General features: G+C 43.4%; 1 protein-coding gene across 3 annotated transcripts in view; it reads right to left on the reverse strand.

Annotated features, from left to right (window-relative positions):
* Positions 1 to 304: 304 nt before the first annotated feature.
* The window catches only part of GABRP (gamma-aminobutyric acid type A receptor subunit pi), a 54,279-nt gene continuing 31,062 nt past the window's right edge, over positions 305 to 23,521 (reverse strand). For all 3 annotated transcript variants that reach the window (XM_081520775.1, XM_081520776.1, XM_081520774.1), the window contains 9 exons: positions 21,690 to 21,786; positions 20,888 to 21,006; positions 16,426 to 16,493; positions 15,450 to 15,667; positions 13,605 to 13,687; positions 10,094 to 10,231; positions 9,477 to 9,629; positions 8,810 to 8,997; positions 305 to 2,284 (listed from right to left, as the gene is read on the reverse strand). In XM_081520775.1, the coding sequence (XP_081376901.1) occupies positions 1,982 to 2,284; positions 8,810 to 8,997; positions 9,477 to 9,629; positions 10,094 to 10,231; positions 13,605 to 13,687; positions 15,450 to 15,667; positions 16,426 to 16,493; positions 20,888 to 21,006; positions 21,690 to 21,757 (1,338 nt within the window). In that variant the 5' untranslated portion in view covers positions 21,758 to 21,786 and the 3' untranslated portion in view covers positions 305 to 1,981. The remainder of the gene's footprint in view (positions 2,285 to 8,809; positions 8,998 to 9,476; positions 9,630 to 10,093; positions 10,232 to 13,604; positions 13,688 to 15,449; positions 15,668 to 16,425; positions 16,494 to 20,887; positions 21,007 to 21,689; positions 21,787 to 23,521) is intronic.

Raw genomic sequence — 23,521 nt, forward strand, 5'->3', positions numbered from 1 at the left:
AGGGGTGTGTGTGTGTGTGTGTGTGTGTATGAATATATATGTGTATGGTCTAGGGTGAAGGGAATATGAGGATGGAAGCTGTGAGTCCACTGAATTTGTATTATGATGAACACCTTTTCCAAATGGAATCTTAAACATGTTCTATAGATGACCATTTGACTTTGTATGTAGCTAGTATGATATATTTATTTCACAGTTTCACATCTTTATACCTTTTTAAAAAATATAATGCTTGAGTAGAGTTTCAAAATAGATTATTTCCTTTCGATCCTTACTAAAAAGAATCACAAACATTATTGAACCATACAGTTGCATCCACCTCTTTAATTCTTCCATTCCCATCAGAAACATTTTGTTTAAAAAGCTCAGTTGATCAAACCCATAGAAACTGAATTGTTAGCAGTATCATAAAGGGGGAAAGAATGAGAGCCTATGGTACAGGAATAGGAGAAAGATGATCTTCCAAAGCCATAGTTTATTTCCGAAAGGAAAAGTAAAAGGATACATTTATTAGACAAGGAAGATAAAGAATTAAAGATGGCAAGATTCTTTTAAAAGATTGAGCCTGACCAAAGCCTTTATCATGGCACACTCACAAATTACCATTTATGGTACTGTCGGCTGAGCTAGGCCAGGAGGCAGGGATGCACCTGAGGTGCTTCCTTTGTTGGGGTGAGAGTGGCTGGGCATGGAAAAGATAGCTCGCCTGCAGCACCTTGTTCTGTAACAAGTTACTGACTGTTACTCAGAAAGCTCTGGACCCAGGATCAAACTTCTTCTACTGAGGTAGGATAAGCCACTCAAAGTAGTCCAGCTAGAAAGATCAGGTGTCTGAGCAAGCCACTTGTGATAAGCCACTTGTTTCTGGGTGATGCAGCTCATTATCTATTATAATAAGCATCCTTCCTCGTCATTAGAGCATAGGGATAAAAGCTCCTCACGGAAGGATGCCAGGGATCCGCTGCTGGCAAACTGTTGCTCAGTGTCAAAGCAGCAGATAGAGCTGGATTTGATTCTGCAAGGCTTCATGACAATAGTCCGTATAAAGACTCTTAGAGTAAGTTTTTATAAAGCTCCTCCATTTTTCCCATGAAGTGGGGAAACGGCTTCAGCATTGTTTAGAACTGGCTTGCATATAATAGTAAAATGATAAGACATGTCAAATGGGGGAATGAAGCCCCAGAGCTCTCCCAGTATCTTTAAAAAAGAAGAGATTCATGTTTGAGATTATTGGTCCACTAACTTTTTCTTCACTTATATTTGATTTTCAATGGTAGGACTTACTGGAATATGCAGACAGTTCTGCTGTGGCAATAGATACTATATTAAGGGGAACACATGTAAACCCATGGCTGATTCATGTCAATGTATGGCAAAAACTATTACAATATTGTAAAGTAATTAGCCCCCAACTAAAATAAATAAATTTATTAAAAAAAAAAAAAAAACTCATCTTGGTATTTACTGCACTGACTTTCAGTTAATTTACTTAAGCCCACATTTCATTTTAATCAAAACCAAAAACTAGAAAATGTTACTCCCCAACTAAGCAACAATGTATTTTTTAAGCACTGTAGAGATTTACTAAACAGCATGTGTGATTGATTCAGAAACAAGCTCTGCCAGTTGACTCCATACATGTAATAGCTCCCTTGTCCTTTTCTGTATGAGTTAAACACAGACCAGGGAGCCACTGGGCAGTCAGTCCTGAGTAGGCTTGTAATCTTGGGCTCCATAGGGATGTCTTTCATAAAAATAAAAAATAAATGGGTAGATATTCCTATTAAAAGACGCAGTGCTAGGACTTCTACACAGCTTAAATAATGGCTGGGTGGACCATTCCTTGAGGAGAAACGCTCAGATGTTATTTTAGTCACTTGGGGCACCATTAGGCTAGGGTGCGCACTTGGCTTAGAAGATCGTTTACTTTATTACGTTGCTTTATTGATGATCTTTGGCTTGCAAACAGTTCAACATCTTCTCAAAAATACATATAGTATGCCCAGTAAAATACATTGGCTAGCATAAAAATCAAAGGAAACAGTAGTTTGGAATATCGATCAACATTACTAGGGTTTTGAATTGTGAAATAATCAACAATCCTGCCCAACTTATCTCGGAAGACAAACTTGAACTTGTCACTGGTTTTCATTGTCAGGTCGCTGTAGTCAACGTTTTCTCCGGAAATTTCAATGCTGGCAAAACTGATCTTCCGTTTAAAGCTGGAGATGGAGCTGTTGATGATGTTAGTAATGTTGACTTCTTCCACTTCCTTTGCTTTCCCCTAGTTCATAAACAGGGTGGTTAGTTTGATAGACGACTTAGAAAAATCAGTAAGTGGGTATTTATATACGTGGGGCTTCCCTGGTGGCTCCGTGGTAAAAGAATACACCTGCCAATGCAGGAGAGGTGGGTTCGATCCCTGGGTCAGGAAGATCTCCTAGAGATGGAAATGGCAACCAATTCCAGTATCCTTGCCTGGGAAATCCCATGGACAGAGTAACCTGGAGGGCTATAGTCCATGTGGTTGCAAAGAATCAGACACGACTGAGTGACTAAGCAACAACAATTCATATACTTAGAGGTCTTAATATTGAATAATTAGGTTTAGGAGAGAGCAATACTGAGTGCCTTATATACTGGCTGATAAGCAAGACTTGGCAGTCCTGATATCCTGCTTATAGGCATCTGTCTTTAAGTCATCGGCTTGTATAATGGGGAGAATAACCATTCCCCATTCTAGATGTGCAGAGTCGAGTGTGTGTGTGTGTGTGTGTGTGTGTGTGCTCAGTTGTGTCCAACTCTTTGTGACCCCAAAGACTGTAGCCCACCAGGCTCCTTTGTCCACAGAATTTCCCAGTCAAGAATACTGGAGTGGGTTGCCATTTCTTTCTCTAGGGTGTTAATTGCTCAGGCTTTGAAGATAACTGACCTGCATTCAGATCCCATTCTGTCTTTCACTATTGTGACGTTTTAGTCACCTCAATTCCTTTAGAACTCGATTTCCTTGCCTGCAAAATGTTGATGACATTAATACCTACCTCTTGAGAGTAATGGGAAGATTAAATGGTATAAATTATGTAAAGCATTTAGTAAGTGTTTGACGATTGCATTCTATTTCAGGGAGAAGGGAGTAACTGATTATGGAAATTAATAGAAATCAGCAGTGTCTTAAGGCTTTTGCCACACAAACAGAAATAATGATGGTTCTTGCAATCCCATGGAGTTGCCATTCTCCACCACAGCTGGAACAACATAGCATGTGGACTGGAAAGAAAACTCAGCTATGGAACGCAGAGGCAACCTGATCTCAGGGCAGCGCCTGGGTGAGGTGGTGGCAGCCATTGCTGACTCTTACTCAAGCAGCATATCAGAAGCAGCCCAGGCCTCTGACAATGGTTGGTACACCATAGCTCACTGCCCCCAATCCACACAGAGAGCCTACACAGGTCCTGCTTGCCCTGTGGTGCGACTTCACAACAGGGCTGGGGTGGCAGAGGCTGGAGGAGTGATCAGCTACGAAGGAAAAGAGGACTCGGACCTGAGGTTGCACCTGAGCAGAGCAAGGGCAACAGTTGCTGGTGCCTGCCCAGACAGTACATCAGAGAGAACTGGGACCCCTCTCTGCAGCCTACCCAGCCTATAGGCCTCCCTTTCTTCAGCACCCCCTGGGGCTGGGAGCGGGAAAAGCATACATTTAAAAGGGATAGAGCCAGCATGGGCCCAGTCCTCAGGGCTTCCGCTCCAGCAGCTTGGGATCCACCCTAACAGGGTGAGGAGGGTCACTGGGCAGAAAGGAAGTCACACCTCACACCAGGCTCTAGCTCCTCCATCTCCAGTCCCACCTTCCACCAAGGTGACAGCTGCCAGACATGCTGAGGAAAGGTATGACCAGCTTCCACACCAAGTTCAGCTTTCCCAGCAAAAGCACTCTGTATAGGGACATATCCACATAAGGCCTATGCAAGGCCGCAATAGATTGCTGTTTGACCTAAACTCATAGAGGCAGAGAAATTTAAGCAAAATGAAAAGTCAAAGAAACTGATCTCAGTTGAAAGAGCAAAAAAAATCCCCTGAAAAAATAATGAAACAGAAATAAACAGTATCTGATAAAGAATTCAAAACATTATTATTAAGAATGTTAACTGAATTACGGAAAAGAATAGATGAACATGGTGAGAATTTTAACAAGGAACTAAAAAATATTTTTAAAAAGACCCAATCTTAGGAATTCCCTGACGTCCAGTGGTTAGGACCCCACACTTTCACTGTCGAGAGCCTGAGTTCAACCGCTGGTCAGGGAATGAGATCCCACAAACTGCACAGCGTGGCCAAAAGAAAAGAAATGAAGACTTTAACACTGAAGTAAAACACACTAGAAGGAACGAAGCGACTAAATGATACAGAAGAACGCATAAATGATCTAGAAGATAGAATAATGGAAACCACCTCATCAGAACAGCAAAAAGAAAAACAAACAAAAAAAATGAGAACAGTTTAAAAATGAGAGCAGCTCTGGGATAATGTGAAGTGTATCAGTGTTCACATTATAGGGGTCCCAGAAAGAGAAGGGGCTAGAAAATGTATTTGATGAAATTATGACTAAAAACTTCCCAAACCCAAATAAGGACCAAATATCTAGGTACCGAAAACACAGAGGGTCCCAAGCAAGATGAACTCAAACAAATTCATACCAAGATATACTTAAAATGCCAAGTGTTAACGACAAAGAGAGAATTCTAAAGGCAACAAGTGAAAAATACAGAATCATATACAAGGGATCCCACATAAATCTGTCAGCTGATTTTTCTGCAGAAACTTTGCAGGCCAGGAGAGCATGGCATAATACATTCAATGCTCTAAAAGGTAAAACCTGCAACCCAGGTTATCCTAGACTATCATCTAGAATTGAAGAAAAGATAACTTCTCAGACAAGCAAAAACTAAGACAATTCATCAAAAGTAAACTTACCCCTAGAAGAAATGGTATAGGATTTTCTCTAAGTGGAAAAGAAGAAAGAATCTATAGGAAAGGGATAATCCCACTAGGAAAGGCAAACGTACTGTAAGAACTGAGGCTTAACCACTTAAATAAGTCAGTGTGAAGATTAAAAGACAAAAAAATTGTAAAAGTAACTATAACTGCAAAAAACAGTTGAAGGACACGTAAATTATGATGTCAAAAACACAAAGTATAGGAGAAGGGAGTAAAAAATGTAGCTCATTTAGAATGTGTTTGAACTTAAATTACTACCAGTTTAAAACAAGTAGCTACCACAAGTCAAAAACCTACAACAGATACCCAAAAACCAAAAAGAAAGGAACGTAAGAATGTTATTAAAGAAAATCATCAACCATAAGAAAAGAAACAAAAAAAAAAGGAACTGAGAAGAACCAAAAAAACAACTAGAAAATGAGTAATAACATGGCAGTAGGTACATAACTGTCAGTAGTTATTTTATTTTTTATTAAACTTTTGCTTTTGTATTGGAGTATAGCCAATTAACAATGTTGTGATAGTTCCGGGTACAGCAAAGGGACTCAGCCATACATATACATGTATCCATTCTTCCCAATTCATGAACTCCCTCCTAGACACACTGCTGTATTTACAATGGACAACGACCAAGAACCTACTGTAGAGCACAGGGAACTCTGCTCAGTGTTGTGTGGACGCCTGGATGGGAGGGCATAGGTACTTCAAATGTCAACAGACTCAACGCTTCAAACAAAAGACAGGGTGAGTGATAGGGGTGAAAAACAAGACCCACCTGTACGCTGCCTACAAAAAAGTTCAATGCACACAAAGACTGAAAGTGAGGGGAGAGAAGGAGATATTTCATGCAAACAGAAATGATAAAAAAGCCAGGGTAGCAATACTCACATCAAACAAAAAAGACATAAATCAAAGACTGTAACACAAAACAAAGATGGAAACATACAGTAATCAAAACAGCATGGCACTGCACAAAACAGACATACAACTCAAGAGAACAGAATAGAGAGCCCAGGAGTAAATCCACTTCACAGTCAGTTAATCTATGACAAAGGGGGTGAGAACATACAATGGAGAAAAGAGTGACTTCAATAAGCACTGCTGGGACAACTGGACAGCTACATTTACAAGAATAAAATTAGAACATTTTGTCATACCATATACAAAAATAAACTCAAAATGGATTAAAGATCTAAATGTAAGACCTGAAACCCTAAAACCCCTAAAAGAGAACATAGGGAGAATACTCCGACATAAATCATAGCAATGTTTTTTTTGGATCAGCCTCACAAGACAAAAAGAAACAAAAGCAAAAATTAAACAAATGGGGCCAAATTAAACTTAAAAGTTTTGCACAGCTAAGGAAACCATTAATAAAATGAAGCAACAACTTACTGAATGGGACATAATATCTGCAAAATTAGCAAGGGGTTAATATCCAAAATATATAAACAGGTCATACAACTGAATAGCAAAAAAACAAACAACCTTATCAAAAAAATGGTCAGAGGGCCTGAAGAGACATTTTTCCAAAGAAGACATACAGAATGACTAACAAGCAAATGATACTTGACATATCTAATTATTAGAAAAATGAAGATCAAAACAACAATAAGATATCACCTTGCATCGTCATAATGGCTACCATCGAAGAGTCTACAAATAAATATTGGTTAGGATATGGAAGAAAGGGAATCTTTGTACACTGTTGGTGAGAATGTAAGTTGGTGCAGTCACTATGGAAAACAATATGGAGGTTCATCAAAACACTGAAAATAGAATTACCATAAGATCTAGCAATTACACTCCTGGGTATATATCCAGATAGGGTATATATCCAGATAAAAATGAAAGTACTAATTCAAGAAGATTCATGCACTCCAGTGTTCAGACTTGCACTGTTTACAAGAGCCAAGACGTGGAAGCAGCCCAGGTGTGCCTCAACTGACCAATGGATAAAGAATATGCGAGATATACATATAATGAAATATTAGCCAACCATAAATATGAATGAAATTTTGTCATTTGCAGTAATGTGGATGGATCTAGAGAATATTATGCTTAGTGCAATAAGTCAGAGAGACAAAGACTGTGTGATATCACTTATATGTGAAATCAAAAAAAAATAAAACAAATGAATACAACTAGCAAAACAGAAACAGACTCACAGACATAGAAAACAAACTAGTGATTATGAGAGGGGAAAGAGAAAAGAGAAGCGGCAAGAGAGGGATATGGGATTAAATGATTTAAACTACTATGTATAAAATATATAAGCAGCAAGGGTAAATTGTATAGAACAAGCAATAGTAGCCATTATTTTGTAATAACTTTTAATGGAGTATTATATATAAAAATAATCATTATGCTGTAAACCTGAAACTCATATAACATTGTAAATCAACTCAACTTCAATTTAAAAAAATAAATTTAATTTAAAAAAATTAATTTTTAAAAAAGAAAGCCTACAGGGAGTAAAATAAATGAAATACATATTCTTTGGCTGGCACATATGATCATTTGCCTTTAGTAGTTGAGTAATATGACTGTGTGAAACATTATTTACGATAGTCAAGCCCAAGAGAAAAGTCAACTGGATCACTGGCTATTCTGAATCCTCCTTTTCTCCCCATTAAACCTTATACAGTCCTGGCCCTTTGCTGAAGGTGGGCAGCTCTTCTGCATTGGATTCCTATCATTTTTTTTTTTTTTTGTCTGTTAGCAAGAGCTTTAGTATGCCAATGTCTATCAAACTGGGCTTCCAAAAAATCCCAGGGTTCCATGAGCCTGCAGAGAATAATAGTTAAGGGCATGGTCCATTGCCCACTGCAAGTGGGAAAAACAGATGTGTCAGACTTTGGAGCCAAGCAGATTTAGGTTCAAATCTCAGCTCTGCCTTTTCCTGTCTTTGTCCTCTTGAATAAATTACTTATCTTCCCATACTCAGAACCCACAGCTATACAAATAGGGATAGCCTTCCTGAGTTGTTATGAGCATTTTTAACAGGGCTCTACAGATGGTAAAGAATCCACCTGCCCATATAGGAGATGTGGGCTCGACCCCTGGGTCAGGAAGATCCCCTGGGAGTAGAAAATGGCACCCTGCTTCAGTGTCCTCGCCTAGAGAATGCATGGGCAGAGGAGCCTGGTGGGCTACAGTCCACGGGCCACAAAAACTCAAACATGACTGAGCACGTGACACGTGACATGATGACCATGAGCATTTACATGACATGATATTTGCAAAGAGCTTGTGACTATGTGTGGCACATACATGCTCAATTGATAATAATCATTATTATTATTATTCTGAGAGATGAACCGTGGTGTTTCACTGCTAAGCCAGATAATGAGTCTTTCCCTGTTAGCAGGCAAATATGCTAATCATGAAATTTGCTACAGTTTAATTTTTCCATACATTTTTCTGTAAACCATTACTTGTATAATTTAAGAAAACAAGAAGGCAACAAAAGAATAAATAGTAAATACATATTAATCTGGAACTTATAAGCAGCTGATCATGTTTGATTTGATCCTAGGTTTTTCATGGATGCTTGTTCTCGTGGTTGTGATTTTATGTTGCATACAGATAACACAGTTATTTTCTGCTAGAAAATTAAACATATTAATATCTCACTGGCAAAAAGAGTTGTCTTTTTAAAAAGGTTCATGTCTATCAGATTCCCCCAATTGAACAAGGATGAGAATGACTGGTGCAAAGTGAATCCCTGGGGGTCAGGAACCAGGTCCTGGTCTTCTCGACAGACCAGTATATGGCACAGGTGATGAATTATATAGAGTCCTCAAATTCTTACCCGATCTTTGGCTGCCATCTGCTGTAAGGAGCTGTAGTGGGCAACTGCATATTCCAGGAGGGCCCCAAACACAAAGCTAAAGCATATTCCCAGGTACACATCGATGGCCTTTATGAAGCAGTTGGTGTTTGGGAGAGAAGTACGGGACCCAATCATCAGTGTGGTCATTGACAGTACAGTGGTCACTCCTAGGGAGAAAGTGAGCAATGTACCCATGTCAGTGGTCAGTGCACCTGCCATCACCACCTGGCAAACTGTCTCCATTCAAGAGCTGGCAAAGTAGGGACAGGACTTGGAAATGGAGCAGAGCTCATTCTAAAAAGTCTGTGGTCTTCTGGAAAAGAGTTGATTTGCCCATTTTGTACAAGTATGAGTGATAACGACTTTCTAAATGTTTCCTTCTGTCTTCTCACTGGAGGGAGGTGTTCAGTAAACAAAATAACTGATAATAGTCCATCTAATCACCATTCTTCCTTATCTGTCACTGTAAAACAAAGTTTAAAAATACACTATTCCTAACATAGTCTCTCTGTCTCTCTTTCTCTCTCTCAAGAAACCAGCTCCTAGAACTGTCCTGTGAATATCAAATAAAAGGATGGCAGAAAGTTAAAAAAATAATAAGACCTAATAACCCAGTTCTTAGAAATCTCCCATTGGAACTACTTACCAATGCAGGTTCTTGCAGGAACTGAATCAAGGGAGATCCAAAATGAGACCCAGGATAATACCACCAGGAAAGTGGAAGGAACATAGGTTTCCAAAATGAAATACAGGACATTCCTCTGAAGCTCAAATTGCAAGACCAATCGTGTGTAATTTCCTGTTAGGGTGAACAAGGAATAAGAGATCAACCCTACTCACCTGGCATTCCCTGTGGGATGTTTAACTTAGCTATATTTGCATTAAACCATCCATTGTTCACCAAAACATAGTTAATAATGAACTGTCATAGTTTCAATGAAAGAAATTGTGGTTGTATAGAATGGCATTTATGGGCACGCTGATGCCCCCAGCCATGAGCCTCTTCTTGTGTCTTTCTCTATCAGAGTATTCCTGCAGCATCATAACTGCTGGTTTCCATGATATCTGCTTCACTGGACTGTGAGCCCCTTGGGGCCATTTCAGTAGTGGGTGTAAAGCAGGTAAAAGTGCCAAGCCAAAACGCTTGGCATATCACAGAGGCGTTCTTGGGCTCAGAAGGGGCCAAGTGAAAAAGAGGTGATATTTCTTACTCAGAATACAACTAGGCTATATTGCTCTTGTGCAAACTGTCCTACGAGTTACCTGTTTCCTGCTGTGATCTGGTAACTGAGGTGAAATATTGTTGTATGGTGTACTGAGCAAGTCGCAGGTTTTCCAATCCCCGCACAGAGTCATTCCCTCTCAGCCAGCTGAACTCGACGTCATTTCCATCATAGCCCCCTGCCAAGTGAATGAGTGCCCTGATCAGTGCAAGAAGGTAGCAGATTGGACTGGTCTGGAAAACGTTGTGATGTAGAGACAAAAGAAGCTCTCTCTTGATGGTGCTAAGTCCAAGGATGATCCCACGCAAGACTTGGCATGATTTCTCAGGTGTAATTACAGTGTGTACCCAGAATGAGATGACCTTGTTTTTCACCATCAACTGAGAACCAGTTCTGCGCTAAGCACTGCATACACCTAGTAGATGATAAGTAACTAGAAATGGCCTCTATCATTATTTAAATGATATTTTAACACATATCTGTGAACTCACAAAGATCTATAGTAGACATTGCCTTTCAGGGCAGTCTAACACTTTGGAGGGGATTCTCAGGGACATTTGGTCTGTTTATATTTTCATATTGGCATAATGCAACCAAAAAACCCCAAAAAACTTTCAGCCAGCCACTTTATTGATGTTTGCAAACATAAGTATTTGATAAATCTCAAAGCAGTTTTACTAATATAGTTGATGATAGTAATAATAGCTACCTTTTAGTAAACATTGAAGGCGATGGCACCCCACTCCAGTACTCTTCCCTGGAAAATCCCATGGACAGAGGAGCCTGGTAGGCTGCAGTCCATGGGGTCACCAAGAGTTGGACATGACTGAGCAAATTCACTTTCACTTTTTACTTTCATGCATTGGAGAAGGAAATGGCAACCCACTACAGTGTTCTTGCCTGGAGAATCCCAGGGACGGGGGAGCGTGGTGGGCTGCCGTCTATGGGGTCGCACAGAGTCGGCCACGACTGAAGCAACTTAGCAGCAGCAGCAGCTAAACATTTATATTAAGGCCTTTACATATTATGTCTCTAAGATTCTCACAAGCTTGCAAAGTAGAGCTATATATTTCTTCATTATTTAAAGTTTTTTTTACATTTTATGAAATTGAAATGAATCTTACAGTTGATATATATTAAGTAGAGCTTAGAGCTTACATTTTTTCTGCCATGTTACCATTCGATAAATGCTGTGCCTTAGAATTGAGAACCTGTAATGTTTTGCCCCTTTTATACATGAAAATTATCAGATTCAGAGAGACTGCATAACTTTCTCACGATAGCAAAGCAAATGAGAAATAAACCAGTACTGGACCTCAAGAAAGTTTAATACCAAAGCCCATGGATGATGATGATAATATCTATCACTTAGTAAGCAATTATCTTTCTAAGTGCTTTACAACATTACCATCTCATTTAATCCTCAGTTAATACCTTTGAGAAGATAGATGAGTGGTTAACAAGCATATAAAAAGATTCTCAAAATCATTAGTCATAAGGGAAACACAAATCAAAACCACAGTAAGATTCCACTTCACATCCACTAGAATGGCTGTAATTAAAAAGATAGACAATGATAGATGGTGAGAGTGTGGAGAAGTTGAATGTTGCTGGTGAAAATGTAAAATGGTGCAACCACTTTGGAAAACAGTTTGACAGTTTCTTGAAAAATTAAACATAAATTTGACCTGGTGTTTTAGTCCTAAGTCCATAAAAGGACTTGTACAAAAGTGTTCGCAGCACTGTTATTCGTAACAGCGGAAAGGTGGAGACAAGTCAGAGCAACTTGTACTGCTTGTATCATTTTGTCTGGAATCCCAAAGGGAAAAACTATCTGAAAAAGTAAGTTGTACAAGCCTCTACTTAGATACTTTGCTTTTATAACTGATGATGGGATTGTTGTTCAGTCACTAAGTTGTGTTCTACTCTTTGTGACCCCGTGGACTGCAGCACGCCAGGCTTCCCTGCCCACCATCTCCTGGAGTTTGTTCAAACTCATGTCCATTGAGTCGGTGATGCCATCCAACCATCTCATCCTCTGTCGCCCCCTTCTGCTCATGCCCTCACCCCAGCATCAGGGTCTTTTCCAGTGAGTCGGCTCATCATATCAGGTGGCCAAAATATTGAAGCTTCAGCTTCAGGATCAGTCCTTCTGATGAATATTCAGGGCTGATTTCCTTTAGGATTGACTGGTTTGATCTCCTTGATGTCCAAGGGACTCTCAAGAATCTTCTCCAGCACCACAATTTGAAAGCATCAATTTTTCAGCACTCAGCCTTTTTTATGTTCCAACTCTCACATCTGTACATGACTACTGGAGAAACCATAGCTTTGACTATATGGACCTTTGTGGGCAAAGTGAATGGTAAATGTTCACAATCATTATCTTCTCACTGCTCTGTCCCTGAGTGGATATGGGCAATTGTGGCATGATATCAATTCTTTTCTAGGGATAGCATTCAGCAAAAAGCCCTTGGTGAGGTTTCTGAACCCAGATTCAGTGAAAGCTTCCTTGCTCACTGGGGACAATATTTGTGCAAGCAGAGTGCTGGAGTTTCCAGGAGAATCTCACTCCTGAGATTTGAGATGAGCACAGCCACCCATGAAGGGCAATTGCTTTTTGTACGTGGGGCTGAAAATGAGCTCTATTTTTGATAACCTCAAGTTTTAGTCTGCCCCCAAACAGATACATTGCTTCAAGAAGGTTTTTCATGCATTTAGTCAATAAGGTAATTAATCTGCCTGCCTGAGTCTTTAATTAAAAGTCTATCTCTGAAAAATGACTGCTGTCTCATAACGGTTCTGTTTCTTGGATGTTGGCCACTAGTGTCCCCATGTAAGAAGTACCCAGTGGTTTCCAGAGCTTGACTATAGTTTTCCCTCCTTGTGCAAGCCATGCCTTGATGCCTTAATAATCATTATCTGTGGCATTTTCTTCCTAGGACTTGTATTACAGGTGCCACCTCCCCATGGTGGGCATTTCAGAGTGGTTTACTAAGGAACCACAAGATCACTCACAGTACAGGAATTCATTTGACACCCATCAACTTAGAGTAAATCCTCATTCTTCATCATAAGCAAATCCCCAGGATGCAGTTTAGATGTCCACTTACTGGCATTATGCTATTAAGCTTTATGTATATCAAATAATTTATTTTAGAAGTTTAAAGCAGTCTTGCAATAAATGTCAATGATTGTTTTGTATATCTGCCATTTCTTACTTCTGCTGTGCTCTTTCTGACTTCCATGACTTAGTAGTTCCTGAGACTCCTTCCTAGTCCTATTGACTCCTGTTTGCTTTGCTGTCCTGTCTACTTTTAGGTGGAAATACTTGGTGCCAATGCACAGTGGTCCTCTCCCAAAGACATAACGTTGAAAGGTTTATTTTTGAAAGTCTCTAAGTCTCTCTGGACATACACCCAGAAGGGATGAACCCATTGTCATCAACATCAAGTAGAGAAAGTCTACTATGAATAGGACACTCCTCACACATGCACAGACCTAAGTCACCCCAGAAACTCTTCTAAGGGGCCCGCATGAGGTATACTCACAGCTCTCTAGTTGCAACTTGCATGTCTGTGTGTCCATGGGGTATTTAGACAGGTCCATGTTGCATGCAACAGTTGTTGTGATTCTAAGAAAGGAAAAATGGATTCATAGAGAGTGTTATAAGGATGCTATAGAAAGTATACATTCCCTCTTAAGGGCCGCTCCAAGAGAACTTTCACCTTGACTCTTAGAGTGAATGTGTGTGACTTGGTGCCTACATTCAAAGCAGTCCTGAGTTCTTCTGCACTAAGCAACACCCATGAGACTTGGTTAAAGCCAGAGTCCAGAGTGCAGAAAGTTACAATGTTGGCAATTCAGAGGCAAACTTGCAACAATATCACAGAACAGAATCATTCATTGGCTTTTTTGAGATGCTTTTGCATCCAGTTTATTCTGGGCTCTGAGAGTCAATAACTTGCCTCAGGTCAGAGAGCAGGAGTGAAGTCGCTCAGTCGTGTCCAACTCTTTGCGACCCCATGGACTGTAGCCCACCAGGCTCCTCCATCCATGGAATTTTCTAGGCAAGAATACTGGAATGGGTTGCCATTTCCTTCTCCAGAGGATCTTCCCGACCCGAGGATTGAACCCAGGTCTCCCACTTTGCAGGCAGACTCTTTACTGTCTGAGCCACCAGGGAATCCCAGAGAGCAAGAACTTGCCCTAAATCTATCTGACTCTAGAGCCAGGCTATTAACCATCATCCATTATTTGTTATCCTTGTACAAGACAGTGTTATGTGCCATAATACAGAGAGACACACACACATGCCCACTCACACTCACACATGCTGCGGGAATGCAAGGAAGGGGCACCTTACTATTAACTGGAGTTAGGGTCAAGGGAGCGGTCTATTGGACTTCTTGAAAGAGGTGTGGGGGTTTTGCCTGACCTTTGTGGCTCCGCTGGTAAAGAATCTGCCTGCAATGCGGGAGACCTGAGTTTGATCCCTGGGTTGGGAAGATCCCCTCGAGAAGGGAAAAGCTACACACTCCAGTATTCTGGCCTGGAGAATTCCATAGACTGTATAGCCCATGGGGTTGGGCACAACTGAGCGACTCTCACTTTCACGAATATTTGGTCCCTAGCCTTCTACTGAAGGCCTCTAGCAGCGTTAGGTTTGCAGTCATTGTCTAGCCCTGGCAGAGGCAGTGGTGAGTCCTCTGCCTGGAGGCTGCCCCAGGGAGCACCTTAGGGGCATCTTTCCTGTTGCCGCCAAACAACAACTTGATGAACACTTGGGTGGGAGGAAGTTTTGGCCTCGGGGATTTGAAGAAGGGGCAAAGCGGAACCCATGACTAACAGGTGGTGAGGCTTTGGAGGACTGTACTTGATTTTCTATTGGTACAAGAACAGCTCACCTAAATAGAGATGTATTCTGTAGCCACCAACTGCCCCATTGTGCCCATGAAAAGGAAGTTCTTTGTATCACCTCTCTGTTTGTGCTTGCTGTCCCCCTTACCTCTTCCTTGCTAACTTCCTTTTACTCTTTAAGACTCAGCTTAGAGTCCCGCGGAAGCCACCTCTAACATCATCCCAAACCACTGTCCCACTCCCACCGCGGGCCCCAGTGCCCTGACTTCCTTGGCTCATGCGTCTGCGTCAGGACAACATGTGATTCAGCCCATGTCCTCAACAGCCAGCACAGGCCTGGCACAGAGCACGCATTCTCAGTAGAGACTTGTTGAGCCAAACTGGACTGAAAAAGAGCCCTTCTGCTCTGGGGACAAGGATCTAAGAAGGCAGGCCCATGAGAAGGTGAGGTGGTTATTTAAGACTGGTCAGAACATCCTTTGCCTTTCCTCCCCGCTCTTTCCCCTCCAACCCTGAGGTCACAGGTGCCCAGTTACCTGAGGGCGTACAGGACTGTGCCGTTGGAGAAGAGGCGGATGAGTCTGTTTCCCACAGTGACTTCGTGGAGGAAGGACGTTTTGGACTCCACGATGTAAGTGTCTGGCACCCAGAGGAACTCCACCAGGCGAGCATCCAGAGTGAAGCTCTTGTTGCCTTCGAACACCAGCCGCTGGTCCGTCCAGCGCTGTCTGAGGTATATGGTGGCTGTGTAGTCCTGAGGGGCAGCCAGGGAGAGGAAGTGGATGGAAGGAGAAAGCTCAGAAAATGCAAGGAAAAGGGTCAAGTCTTACTTCCCTCCCCACTTCCACTGAAGTCAAGAGCACATGCTACAGTAGGCATGGGTGAATTGAGCTTGTCTTGAGGTGGTGGCCTGTAGCATCAAGAGAACAAAGCGCCTTATTTATTCCAGATAATAACACCTACTGCCAAAAGGGAGCCCCATAGGAGCATGTTCGGGCCTTAGCTTGCTTTCCCTTGATTGCAAAGCCCACACTAAATTTTTCAAGGCTTTGGTGAGCGAAGCGCTCAGGTTGCCCCGTTTACCTGGAGCCTACTGCAGACTCTCACGGCAAACTGCCTGTAGTGTCACCTTATCTAAAATGTCTTCTCTTAAGCGAGAGGATGGTTGAAAGAAGTTATGTGATTATTGGTTTTCATCAGCTTGTCTCCTGCTCTGTGAGGAACCATGTGATATTTAGGCTTCCTCCCTGCATTTTTATTTTTCCCCATTCTTATCCCTCACCAAGCACACCCACTCCCTCATCTCTCCCCTCCTAGCCTTTGAACCCACTTTCCCTCTGATACTCAGAAGATTTGTTTTACAAGCATCTTCCACTGTCTTGAGTTTCAGGATAGGTCTCCAGCTCCTGCCATTCCAAGTAAGTCTCTGTTCCTTTTTGAGTAGCTAGAATGGGTATCCTCATAAGACACAGGAACGGCGCTCAATGGGTGGAAGGCGAGGGAAGCACTTACCATGTTACTCTCTGAAATACTGGAAATACTTGCAACGTCCAGAGTCAGTGCTATCTGAACAGGTTCTCCTAAGAATGAAGAAAACACAGCAAGCCTTACATAGAAATGTAAACAGATTTGCTAACATTAGCACAGTTTAAAAATATATAGTTATACATATTAATAATTAATAAAAATATATATAAGAAATACATGGGCTTCCCAGGTGGCGCTAGTGGTAACGAATCTGCAACACAGGAGATGCAAGAGACGCAGGTTTGATCCCTGGGTCGGGAAGATCCCCTGGGGAAGGGAAAGGCAACCCATTCCAGTACTCTTGCCTGGAAAATCCCATCGACAGAGAGCCTGGTGGGCTACAGTCCATGGGGTCGCAAAGAATCAGATGGGGTTGCAAAGAGTAAGACACAATTGAAGCAACTTGGCAAGCACGCACATAAGAAATATATATATTAGAAAATTTAAAAAGTAACAGTGACCTACTGCAAAATTTTAAACAATTTAGATGCTCATAAATAAAATTAATTTCTATCCTCCCCCTCTCAGGAGAAATGACTATACAGGGTGTGCCTCCCTTTTGTATGAAAAAACAACGCACACATATATACTTAGCTAAATACACGAAAGCGAGACCACACTATATTCATTAGTGTTTATTTTAAGGAATGGAATGGTATTTGCTACTTCTTACTTGGAGGACTTTTTCCTATGGTGGTTGCGAGGGACTCATTTATTTAGAAATGTAATAGAGATTTGGGAATTTGTACGCAAATATATTTCCCCCCCTCAACCAAGTAAATTTACCACCAGATGGCATTCAAGACTGCTCATGGTTGAACTTCCACTCGCTTCCTGACATCTTTCTCCTCTTCCTTTGCTCTCCAGGAACCTTAAACTATTTAGAATTGCAGAACCATCCCCATTCGGTCTGGTGTACAGATGCTGGGCCTCGATCTTGGAGTCTGGGCAGATGGGCCTGACTTCTGACAGTGCCTGTCTTACTTCTCGAGTGAAGTAAGAAGAAGTGAAGAAGAATGGGAGCCACCATTCTCAGTGGCCAGGCCAGGAATGTTTGCTCCCCCTGAGACTAGAGATGTGGAACAAAAGTCCAGGAGTCAGGAAGATGTGAGTTTTGATCTGACAAGTTAGCAGACCTTTCAGAACTGCAGCTTTCTCACCTGCAGGTTTGAATAATGCTCATGACATCAGAGGAGAAGGGTAAATGAGAGAAGATGTGTGATAGCTTCTTTGCATGGTGGTGACGAGACAGAATATACATGAAGTGGCTTCCTAGCTGGACATACAGAAGGTGCTCAAAAATAATTACGTGTACAAAGCTCCCAGCATGGTTTCTATCATGTAATACCAGGCACTCAGTAAATAGCATTTCCCTTCCCTTACCCCTCTCTTCTATGATCTTAGCTAATTCTGGAAAAGAAACAACTTTCCTCACCAGGTTAATAGGTGGAAAGCATTCACTTGGGATAATAACTGGGGGTAACTCAGGTAACTGTGACAACATGTTAACTAGGAAAAGGAGAGGCAGAATTCAAAATGCTTCCACACATCAAACTGGGAGGAATCAGAGAGCAGCCTAATTATTAATTGAGAGAAATCAAGCCACAGGATATAGGTAAGAACTTGGAATTGGAGTTTTAAATCCACTGCAATTAAAAATAATTAACTTAATACTTGGTGGGAAAGGGGTAGATCTTTCAGGGCAGACCCTGGAAAGTGCTGAGGGAGTTAAGGTGCTAAGTGGCTTTCTGCCCCTCATGGCAGCAAGGTGCCACATCAAGAAGAGAAGCTTAGGGTCAGAGTGGCCACATCACAGCAGCGTGACCTTGAACAAACTGCTAAACCTTTCTGTTCTACAGTTTCTCATCTTTAAAATAGAGCTACTGATGTTGGTCCTCAGGGTGGGGTTGGGAAGGTCACGGGACCTATTGTAAGAGCTTGGCACACAGCAGGCCACGGGTCAGCGCTGGTTGCCATCCCTGAGGAACGTGGAGAACCGAAAATGTACGAGAGCTTCAGGCTCACTGTGGGTTTTTGTATGTTTAGTTTGTTTCTAGGTAGTCCAGTCCAGGCTTTTCCTCAGTTGGCTTTTTTTATGGACCAGAGTTTGTTCTTTCTTCTCTGTGAGTTAGAAAAGTAAGCAGTGCCACCAGAGGGCAGCTTTCTCCTAGGAAACAGGTCAAGGCCAGGTCCTGGGCAGAGGCTTGCAAACCTGTGCCGCCAAGCTCAGTCCCTGAAAAGCCCTATGGAGGTCTGGTCACTCAGGGACCTCAGGGTCCTAGACCTGGGTGGACAGATGTTCCTCCAGAGAGCTACAGCCCCTCCAGGGGCCTGGAGGCTGCCTCATAGATGTAGGTTCTTTCAGGAGGCAGAGTGCCGGAGGCTCGTGACAAGGGGTGGGGGCTGTGCCTTCCCCTCCTTTTGACTGAGGACCCCTTGCCCCACTTCCACCCCAGGTGGATCTGGGCCTCATGTCCCTGAGGTCCACCTCACGCTCAGAATGTACGTTACCCAGGGACTCTGCACCCTGTTGGCCCATGAGCCAGCAACAAGAAGGGCAGTGTTATGGCCTAGCTCTTTGGCATTTGGGAGGCAGAGAAATTGTTCAGCAAATCTAACCAGATGTGCACACTCCCGGGCTTGTCATTAGCATTCAGCTGGTCCTGGGAAAACCAGGGGAGGTGGAAGCCCCCCAAGGCCCCTTCACATAAGGACCTCAAATCCTCATTGCGTGGCCGTGAGGTCGGGTCTCTCAGATCTCCATCTGAGGGGGTGTGAGTGGCCCCAGCTGCTGTGCTCTGAAACCTTTCACCACACTTGTTCAGAGGCCACACTTCCCGTGGGCTGCACCCTACTAGGGGCTGAATGTGTTAGGAATACTAAAGCAGGCCTGCTCCTGGGAGGCACAGAGATGGGAGACTCCTCTGATGGGAACTTCTGCTCAAGGACTTCGTGGTGGACTTTCCGAACACGCTTAGAACTGCACTGTGGTCTAAGGCACCTCCACCAGCCTTTCTTCCCTCCCTCCCTTCTTCCCTTGGGGTCAGACCTGCATTGCAGTATGACAACTCTCCAGCTTCCTCCTTTTCCTGCCCCGTATTTTGTCACAGATACGGCCCCAATAAATATCTTGCAAGGATAATCCCCTCTCATTGTCTGCTCCTCACAGGACCTGAATTAACCCACTAATCCTAGATCTGACCAAAGAATTTTATTAATATCAGCCGAAGGGAGGAGCAGGAAGGCCAAGGGATTAAAATAGGTGGCATCCTGCTGATATATTTACACACTTCATTCAATCCTCCCTGTGAGGTAGATGAGATGCCCCCTAGTTACAGAAAGCTAAGATGCTTGCCCAGCAGTTGAGCCAGGAGCCAAACTCAGGTTAATTCAACTCCAAGGCTCTTTCTACTACTCAAGGTAACAAGACATTAGTAACCACATTGTTCAATCTTGCATTTTACAGAGAGGCTGAGACCCTGTGAGAAGGAGGTAGGTGGTGGCCTCATTCTTTCCATCCTTGCCTCATTTTACAAGATATATTAATTGACAACTTGCTACCTGTTGAGCACCGAGATACCACTGGGGCCAGTGAAGTAAATAAAGCAAGATTTCTGCAAGGGATTTCAGCCGAGAGCCGAGACAGACATAAAGCCAGTGACAGCATCACCCAAACAGCTATGATTTAGAAATATGTTCAAAATAAAGTGTGAAGAAAGGGCATGAGGTCTGGATGAATCTGTGTGGGCTGCTCAGAAGAGGAAGCCTTGGATCTGAGACATGAAGGAAAACTGGCATTTTACCAGGAGTCAAATTGGAACAAGCTCTTCTTGGCAGATAAACAGTCTCAGCAAAAACCACGGAGGCCAGAGAGGCCAAGGAGGTCTGGGGGCACATGTGTATAAAGGCACAGCGGGGAGAAGCTGGGGAGATGAGGTTGACAGACAGACAGATGTGGGGCTGGGAAGTGCCTGGTGTGCCACGCAGAGGGCTCTGGACTCTAGGCTGGAGATACTGGGGAGCAGGAAGTATTCTGAGCAGCAAAGGGCCCAGGTGGGTCATCCAAATGGCAGGGTAGAGGGTTAGTCTTGAGGTGGCAGGCTGAGGCATGAGGAACAGGTGGAACAGTCCTGGTGAGACATAGTGGATTTCTTGAGTAATGATACCAGAAGTGCGGGTAGAAGGCAGACAGTGTGTGCGGGGTAGTGAGGAGGCTCTAGTAACCTCCCTAGGGAGGAGGATTTCTGTATCCTGCAGGTGGAGAAACCAGAGAAAGTGCTTTCTCCCAGGTAGCATGAAAAATCATTGGCAGCTGTTTGTATCCATCACTGCCAATCTGTTAGATCAGAAAAGGCAGTCAACTAAAGTCTCCTGAAACCCTCATCTGCATATTATCTCTGATCCTGTTCCTTTTGAATTGATGTCCTGGGCAAAAAGAATGACCTACCGCCAAAATTGGGCCTGAGAAACTTGTTATATCCTGCTGTGAGATTCTCAAAGCCAGGCAGGGACAGTTTGTCGCTTCTGCTGACCTCGATGTTAAACTGATTCCCCTGGACGCACATCCTGCAGAAGAAAACAGATTTCAGTGAACATGTGTGCTGATGTGTGAACCAACATGCATACATACAAACTTGAAACTTGAGCTTGTATGTGTGTGGTTATATGGGCTTCCAGGTGGCTCGGTGGTAAAGAATCCGTCTGCCAATGCAGAAGACGCAGGAGACAAAGGTTTGATCCCTGGGTCGGAAAGATCTGAGGAAGGACATGGCAACCTACTCCAGTATTCTTGCCTGGAAAATCCCATGGACAGAGGAGCCTGGCGGGCTGCACACAGTCCATGGGTTGCACAGAGTCGGACACAACTGAGCACGCACGCACACACACAACTGTGTGGCTGTTTTCATGCACCAGTGGTGACTCGTCTGAAGAGAACCCTCGAATTTTCAGCTGCACTTTATTATGCATTTGCTGGATATCATATATATCATAATGTCATGGTAATTTGGAAACACTCAAAACCTTCCCCCAAAACAAAAGGGATTTATCCATCTCTGACAGTTTTGGAAGCTTGACTTCTCCAGATAGAAAAAAAAAAATAGCAAGAAACTATTGTCCTGCTACGTCAGAGGGGTGAAGGCACTCAGTTTTGTCTTGTCATTGCTAAGTAGAAAGGGCTGCCACCCCTCCCAGCATGTGCAAAACACAAAGCGACTCAGACCAAGGCCATGTGGGGTAGCGGAGCTCACCGTGCAGAGAAGAGACTCAGCCACACGAAGGTCAGTTGGAGACCGCGCTTCATGTTGAAGAGCCGCATCTGCAGCGCGAGGCCGGAGCAGAAACCACCTAGGGAAACAGACGGGGCGGGCAGGAGCAGACCCCCCGGAGCTCCCCTCCTCCCAGCCCAGCTCGTCTCTCCTGGGGGGGTCAGGTGCAGCATTTTCTCCACCTCTGTGGGGAGCAGCCTCTTCCCACACCCACATGCAGCTCCTCCTCCCTGCCTGTCACCCAGGAATGCCTTCCTTTTGGAAGATCACATTTATTTTTTCACCTTTTAAAATTGGGATATAATTCCTTCACAATGTTGTGTTAGTTTCTGCTGTACAACATCATGAGTCAGCCACATGTATACAGATATCCCCTCCTTCTGGAGTCTCCCTGCCACCACACCCCCATCCCAGCCCTCTAGGTCATCAGAGAGCGCCAAACTGAGCTCCCTGTGCTATACAGCAACTTCCCATCAGCTCTCTACTTTACACATGATAGTGTAGGTATGTCAATGCTACACTTTCAACTCATCCCCTCTCCTGCTCCCCGAGCACTGTGTCAAGTCCATTCTCTACATCTGTGCCTCTATTCCTGCCCTGCAAATAGCTTCGTCAGTACCATTCTTCTAGACTCCATAGATATGCATTAATATGTGATATTTGTTTTTCTCTTTCTGACTTACTTCAGTCTGTATGACAGGCTCTAGAGTCAGCCATATCGCTTCAACTCACTCAATTTCATTGGAGGATCACATTTCAAACAAAGGCCGAGGCCTTGTTTAGAGAGCGGTTCTCCAGAGCAGAACTGTAGCTGGTGCATCCTGAGGTGCATGCGTGGAGAGCCCCAGGACAGTCCTTACCCTGTCCTTGTCCTGATTTTCCAGGAAGGACATCCCAACCACACACTCCCCTCCGACCATGCCGTATATCGGAGGGTCTAGGCCTGTTAAGCAGGAAATGAGAACTTCCCGAGGACCTCCATGTGCCAAGGAACATGTTAGGTACTTTCCCATAGAGTCTCCTCATCTGTGCTCACAATGGCCTTGTGAGATGGGCAGGTTTATCCCCATACTACAACGAGAATACAGCACTCCTGGAAATGCCTCTGTGCCAGTGAATGTCAGAGGAGGCTTCGCAGACAGGGCTGGCAGCCTCAAGACGCAGTCACACCGGCTGCTCTCCACCCCCTGGACCGCTCCCTGAAGCTGTTGAGCCCGGTGCGGGTGAGCATCGTGTGGTGTGGTGTGCGTGCGGACTGTCAGGGGAGGCAGCATGGCCTGGGGGCTGGCCTCCTCTGTTTGGGGACAGCTGTCAGATGTCTCTGGGAGGAGCAGGCCGGCGAGCCTGCGACCCGTCATGCTGGTGACAGCAGTGGAGGTCCTCAGGGCGGGGGCGGGGCTCATTCCCAGGCAGCCCCAAATTTGACCTCTTTGGTAGTTTCTGTGAACAAGGTCACTTTCTAGAGTCTTGCCATTCTGGGGCTTAGGGTGCATATCAGCCATTAATTAACATTACTTACAAAACAAACACGTGTTTATTCTAGGAATGGAAATGAACTAGAGATGTATACAGTCAAATGTGAAAATCTCAGTGATGTGTTGAAGTAGGTGTATCGATTTGACACACGTACCACTTGGGTGGGAGATGTTGATGGTGGAAGAGGCTGTGTTTGTGTATGGAGCTCAGTTTTGCTGTGAAGTTAAAAGTTCTGAAAAAATAAACTCTTAAAAAAACAGTGTAAATCCCTCCCTCACTTCTCTAGTCTCGTACATCCGAGATAACCATTGTTAACGGTTGCTTTATTCACACATCCA

The sequence above is a fragment of the Giraffa tippelskirchi genome, chromosome 8, assembly GCF_054371585.1.
Source record: "Giraffa tippelskirchi isolate mGirTip1 chromosome 8, T2T-mGirTip1v1.2.pri, whole genome shotgun sequence".
Classification (NCBI taxonomy): Eukaryota; Metazoa; Chordata; class Mammalia; order Artiodactyla; family Giraffidae; genus Giraffa; species Giraffa tippelskirchi.